The sequence below is a fragment of the Protomyctophum parallelum genome (genome assembly GCF_964188405.1).
Source record: "Protomyctophum parallelum genome assembly, chromosome: 6".
NCBI lineage: Eukaryota > Metazoa > Chordata > Actinopteri > Myctophiformes > Myctophidae > Protomyctophum > Protomyctophum parallelum.
In genome coordinates, this window is record NC_139701.1 from 39,150,998 (window position 1) to 39,158,294 (window position 7,297).

Here is a 7,297-nt window from a genome sequence, read left to right on the forward strand (position 1 = left end):
TTCTTTTGTGTAAGTCATGTGTATGTTGTATGCTTTATTGTAAAATCAATAAAAAAGGGAAAAAAAAGGAAATGCTGACGCCAGCATGAGCACATGAAACGAAACAGAGATCATGGCAACCAACCTCCATTGTGTAGTGTATGCAAGTCGTGCACACCTCAGCATAAGGCTGAATGGATCACTTCATCATATAGTTGCTGATGTGTCAGGTCATGAGACGAGAGACACAAAACCAAAACTCTTAAGAATGGAAATGGAAACACTGAGAAGTCACCGAGGGTGACCCTTCCTTGAGACGTGAACTTCTCTGTCCAACGGAGAGGAAAGAGGAAGGAGGAGTGCTGAATAAGCTCCCCGTCTTTTTCCTTGGAAACCGAGCGCATCAACCAAATGTCTGTTTTGTTATGTCTGACTCCTGCATGCCTGTTCAATCGCAACTTCTACATTCTTTTCAGTGACATTCTTTTCATTTGTATTGAATTGAGCAGGTGGTTATCAGAAAAGCCTGGTGAGTGTGTGTGTGTGTGTGTGTGTGTGTGTGTGTGTGCACACATGTGTACGTGTGTGCACACGTGACGTGCGTGTGTGCGCGCGTGTGTGTGCGTGAGGCAGAGAGAGACAGACAGACAGACAGTGACAGATGAGTATCCCCTTTACTAGAGTTCATAGATCTGCCTTATTATATTGTTGCTGTAGGGCAGATCTGATCTCCATATTTTAACTTTTTGTGTTTTTGAGCCTTACGGAGCTATGTGTGTGGCTGGGTGGGTGGCTGGCTGGGTGTGAGCACAAAACAAACTCCATGTCATTAAAGCTCAGTGTTGAAGTTACAACCCAACAGGCCTACAGCAATACAGCTCTAGTTATGTCAGTGACCTGAGTGACGTGGTGACACACGACTCCAAGGAAAGGACTCTGAGTAATACTCTGAGTGACACATATAAGAGGCCCATGTGACTGACAGGGTTCGTTCCCGTTTAAAACAAGTGGGTTGTGCACATCCAGTAGATACAAATAAAACACTGTGGAGCTGAGCCTGTTTGCGGACTTCTCTCTTTTTAACAGGGTTAATTCCTGGCCATACCCTTCTTTACCCCCATAGTCCTGCACAGTACAATTCTTGATGTCGGACCCCCAGGGGGGTCCCCAAATTAGTAGCTTAGAGTGCAACATTGTTTTCTCACTCAACAGTAAACAAACCAACAAACAGTAAAAGCGTATTCAGGGTATCTGCCTATTTCCAAGTTTGTAATGAAACTAATAAATAAAATAAAATAATAATAAGGCTATTACTATATAAAAAGTAAGAAACAAACTACCGGTATACTATAATACAAACAATGGTCAAACATTAGATAAATTGTCAAATATTGTGAAAATTGCTGATACAAGCTCACAATGCAATTGTAACGCCTTGTAATTGAGCCTTAATTACAAGGCTTTGTGAGCTTGTAGATTGGCTATTTTCACAATATTTATCTGTGGAACAGAGTCAACCTTCTACACAATTACAGCCTCAACTACTACAATTCCAAACAGCTTGTCAGGGCGGGGGTCCAATCACACCCTCCACTGCAGCTTGTTAGTAGTGCTCAAACTCCACAGCCTCCTCCCATATCATATCTTGTCTGCATGTTACGTAATTGTGTGGATGAATGTATGGAATGTATCAATATCTGTGGATTGGATGTTGAAGTTCTGGCCAATGAGGGCTTCAAAAGGTCCATATAATAACTAACATTTAGGCTCTGCTTCTTCTGCTATTGTGATACAACGAAAACACAATGCAAAAACAATGCAATATGCCTGCAAATAAATGCCTTTATCTTGACGAAAGTTATAAAGTGTGTGAATGTGTGTGTGTGGCTGAACCGTGAACCTGACCACGACTAGGATCATGACCATGCATCAGGGTTATGTAATCAGCCCAAATCACTGGTTTTATGACCCACCTGGTTTCATAACTTGCTCAAAGTAGGTAAAACTGAGACATATGCCACCGCTACAGTACACACACAGAGAGAGAGAGAGAGAGAGAGAGAGAGAGAGAGAGAGAGAGAGAGAGAGAGAGAGAGACACAGAGAGAGACCGAGAGAGAGACAGAGACCCATGCCATGAATAGGGCTGTGACCGATTACGTTGACGATTAATTGGCATACAAATAAATTATGATTAACGATTAAATTGTAAACATTACATTTCTGTTTGCCTTTTAGGCTTTGTAATTGAAAATTGGAGAGGGCAGATAAGTAAGAACTTAAATATACAATGTAATAATAATTTGATACTTTAAAAAAGGAATAGGCAAAATAGCTGATCTACAAGCTTACAACGCATCACAAACTTGTAGATATTAGATAGATATTGTAGCTATTTTTGGAAAATGTTTTAAAATGTATGAACATTTTTCAATATGGAAACGATTATGTTTCGGCTAATGAAGCTAGCCATGAAGTCAGGCTGAGTCTCCCCCAGTCCACTCAGTCCAACACACTGAATGAACGTATACTAACTAAGTGGAATGTGAATCAACGTTACACAATTGCTGTTCTCGAGGAATGGTTGGAATAGTTTTGTATCGGGTGGTTGCTGGTTGTAACGATATAATAAAACAGCTACAGGCAAACCAAGGCAGGTCTTTGTGACACCATGTCATTTACAGTAAAGGTTTACCTCCGGTGTCATTCCGTTTGTAATGCATGTAATTAATTTTATTGAAGGCATTTCTAACTCTCTGCCAAACAGGCTTTAACCACTTAACCCATTCAGACCTGAGGCCGATTCTCACGAATGCCTTCTAAATCAGTAATTCTCTCAAATTCTTTTCAAAAATGTTGCACTGCAAGCTTGTACAGCTGCTACTTTGGAATAGCCAACGCAAAAATCTCAAATGACACAGATGCTTTCCCGGTTTTAAATCCTTAAGTAAACTAATACATAGTGGGCTGTAGTCGACTCTGTACTTGGATTCCCTATACACCAAGCTTATAGCTTGTAGGTTTAAAATGTATATATATCAATCTGGGGGTCCCTGGCACAAAAACGTTTGAGAGTGGTGTGGTGTGGTCTGCACAAGCTGCCCTCCTAGCTGCCTCCTTATCCACTGGAACAATGGACGGAAACAGGCCTGCATGTGAGCATGGAACATGCAGCAGTCAGCCAGGATGTCAGATAGGATGAGAGGAGGACCAATCAAAGGGCTCAAATATAGACCACTACTAGATAGACAGTTCTTATTACAGAACAAGTATACAACTCATGTACTGGACCGAATGTTTTGTTCCACTCCACTCTCACCCACAGTGTAAACACACTGCACGGAGGTGCACGTGAGCTGAACTCACACAAACATCAGAAACATTTTATCTCCGTATTGTGCCGAACTGTAGCAATCGTGCCAAATTTATATATACAGTATTTGACCAGGGACCCCCCCCATATGAAAATGTTTTGCGCCAGGGACAACCAGAAGAGAAGATTTGTGTTAAGAATGTTAAGAATTATAAAAAAAAAATTAAACACTTTCAAGATTTGTTTTTTTAAATGTTCAAAAATAACCAAGGTAACACATTTTGTTGGGGAATGGGATCGCCTGGAACCCCTCCCTGGGGGTCCCTATGGATCCCACTATTAACCCTGTGTGTTTATATGATACATTAAACACTGTATAAGCTCTTCAAGCTTTGACAGCAGTGGATACTTGAGAAGCAGTCAGCGATGCCTGTTCCCCGAACTCACTGACCAGTCAGCAAGATTAAGAGTTCACAGCAGCCACACTAACATGTCTGACACACACACACACACACACACACACACACACACACACACACACACACACACACACACACACACACACACACACACACACACACAACACGCACGCATGCACAGTTCCCAAACATCAGTACGTGTACGTGGCAGGCGGTTCCAGTGAATGTGAACAGCAGTGCGTCATAATAGGTCAACGCTTCACTGTCTTGTCACATGGAATTAATTTCCGTCGAGCACTGAAGGGTATAGTTTGAATAATCATTGACAAACAGGGTCTTTTCAGTTATGGCCAAATTAAGTTGCATTTTGTGAAATGCACAATGTCTTTGTATACCGTATATACCTAAATTTACTTTTCGAAACCCTGAAAACTCATTCTTAGCTCTTTGTCAGAACACGGCCAGCAAGTCCAACGCAAAACTAGCCCATGTCAAAGTGTTTCACATTCCAATAGCCATGGGCTAAAATCTCTGCCGGTGTCTAAAAGGCAGTGATGTAATGATCCGTAAAAAGATGGGTGAACTACGATGTCACGTCAATAATCATAACGAGAGGCAGAGAATAGTAAATGGTCATAACGTCTGGCCCATCAAATGACCTGTTCAATGCAACAGGTGGCAGAGACTGTGCTAAAAGCAGTGGCCCCTGCATCAATTCCTTGCCATATTATACAAACGAAAGTTTTGTTATGGCACAGTTTGCAGATTGTTGTCAAATATAAAAGCTGATAATAGTATTAGTTCTATAACGTATTGTTTCTGCCAGGCACTTTGTGTGCTGCACCACTTGAGTCATCAAAAATCTGAACGAACTCCATTCAGCGGGTTACATTACATGGACTTTGATGCAGAGTGCTGTAAAAAGTGTTGACTGCTCAGATGCCGGATGAGTGAGTGTCACTTGCGGTCAGCTCTTTATGTGACCCATCAGCCTGGCCAGTGCTGACTTTAGAACAGCCACAGTGCGCACGCAGGCACACACACACAATAACTAAAATTAAAATCTTTACTCTGTGCCATATTCTGTGCCAAATCTTTACATATTGCCCCCAAGGCCAACATCCTGAGAGATGAACAGCACTTTACACATATATGCACTTTGAATGCATCAGCACTTTCTCCTGCCAATGTTGTCTGCTCCTTTTACCTTTTAATGTTTTTTAAAAGGCTTTGCCTCTTTTTAATGTGTCTATTGTTTTTAAATGTGAAGCACCATGAGTCGTGGAGAACGGTATTTTGCTCCCCTGTATGCCCAGTGTATATTGTGGAAGTGACAATAAAAAAGAAAATCTGATTGATTGTATTTGTCTCTCTGTCTATCTGGGGGGGGGGGGGGGGGGGTCCACAGACAAATACATCTAATTTTGGGCGTCCTGAGACGGTCCTTCCTTAGAGACGGTTACACAACCTCTCTCTCTGTGTCTGTGACTCTGTGTGTCTCCACAATCACTAAACAGACCTTGGATGTATAACAAACATCACCCAGCAAGCCACGTTGTTTTTGCCCTATTATCTGAATCTCACGCTGCATGTCTGCTGCTGTTTAGAACGGCTGTGACCTTTCTGTGTTATTCAACATTACACAAACATCTTCCCGCTATACGGAGCGAGCCTGACCTCCCTCGTGTGAATCGGTCTGTCAGGAATTCCCAAAACCTTTTCGACAGAATTGCACTTGAAAACACATACCGGTAAGTCTGCGAGACAGTTGCTGGAGACAGAAACGAGAGGGACACAACATCTATCAGACTTGAACATGAACTGAAGATACCTCTGCTTCCACAGCAACAAAAAGCCAAGGATTTGTACAAGCAGGTGTATTCACCAACATGCATACACACTCGCTCGCACGTGCACATGCACAATTGCACACGCACACATGGACAGGTACACATATGGTTTTGGCAAACTTACCTATCTTCCTTATGAATCCACAATCAAATTGCAATAATTAGACACACTTTATCCTAACAATGAATTTGTTTGATGTTCAAAATATGGCCTGTCATACAGTCCTTTATCCTGTCACATAAAGTGCAGAACATCTGTACATCACATACTCATACATTATACTATAAATCCAAATACTGTATACAGTGTACTGTATGAAGACCTTGGAAATCGTAAGATTCAATCAGTTTTAAGATGCTTCAAATTCTAAGCAGGGGGAATTCTTTTGACTGTGCATTTTCTCAAATGTGAAAAACTGTACTCAGCATATCGTCTCTGTCAGGTGGAAACCTCATATGTCCTAAACTGTTACTTTTCAGGATTCAAATTCAAAACCAGCAAAGATACTACTTTTGCGTTTTGTGACACTGTAGTATGATTAAATAATAAATAGGGCATTATTATTCACAAAACAACCCACAAAAAGCTAAAATATGCATGGAGATAAGAGGTTTCTGCCCGACGATGTACGTAATATTAAATATAGCGCATGTATAATGACACATAAATACAGGCTGAACAGAGCCGGCGTGTATCACACACACACACACACACACACACACACACGCACACACACGGTACTGACCCAGTGTCGGGGGCTGCTCTCCGGGGAGCGGAGCTGGTACCTCTGCAGGGACACCCCTCCTCCCTCCCCCTCCAGCAGGGTGCTGTCCAGGTCAGGACAGTGGTGATGGGACCCTGACGACGTGTGCCAGGGCAGCAGGCTGCCCAGCTGGGGGCTGTACTGGGAGATCATACTGGCCGGTATGGTCAGCAATAGGGGCGGCATGGCTGACAGGGCATACTCTAGCCTGGAGCGCAGTGTGGATGGAGTCTGAGTGGTGGCGGGGGGTTCCTCTGGTGGTTGTTGTTGTAGTTCTTCTTGTCCACAATGCTCTCGTCTGTTGTATTTGGTTACTTTAATTGTTCCTTCTTCCTCTTCGTTGATGTTTTCAAATTCCAGGATTGGAGAGAGGGATCTATTAGTTGGGAGTTCACAAAAAGAAAGAATAAGAAAGAGAAAAGGCTAGTCGGTATCACTCCAGAGGTCTTTGACTGTCAGCTGTGATTGATGGGTCCAGTTCTTCTCTCTGTCAGTCAGCACTAGTAAAGGACTGGACTTGTGCTCAGTCAGTTCAGAGGTGTCTGTCTGCTGGTGATTAACGAGAGCTCTGCACTCAAATCTGGCTCTGCTTTCAAACTATCCTGTTCCTTCCTCTGACTCAGTCTAATACACAGTCAGACCCGTCAGACCACAGGCTTTCTCTCCTCCCTTTTCTTTTCTGCCTTCCTCTCTTGGTGACTCCGTTATGAGTGGCTCCAGGCCCGCCAGTTGCTCTTAACCACGAGAGTGATTAAAGTCTATTGTCTCTCTCTCTTTTTCTTTCTCACCCACACTCCGTCCATTCGTCTCTGCCAACAGGGGGAGGGGTTTGTCAAACTGAGGCCCGGCCCCCATATTACTAGGAACACCATTCAGTGGACTGGACAGAGTGTGGAAGAGGTTGAGGGAAGGAAAGTGACAGGAAAGCTGAGGCAAGCAGGAGGATGTTTGGGAAGTTTGGTACTAAGAATTA

The 7,297-nt window shown here is 42.9% G+C and overlaps 1 protein-coding gene across 1 annotated transcript in view; it reads right to left on the bottom strand.

Moving 5' to 3' along the window:
* rgl1 (ral guanine nucleotide dissociation stimulator-like 1) overlaps positions 1-6,684 on the bottom strand; it is a 42,622-nt gene extending 35,938 nt beyond the window's left edge. Inside the window, exon 1 of the mRNA XM_083767351.1 lies at positions 6,307-6,684. Within this exon, the coding sequence (XP_083623477.1) occupies positions 6,307-6,510 (204 nt within the window). The 5' untranslated portion in view covers positions 6,511-6,684. The remainder of the gene's footprint in view (positions 1-6,306) is intronic.
* Positions 6,685-7,297: the final 613 nt, after the last annotated feature.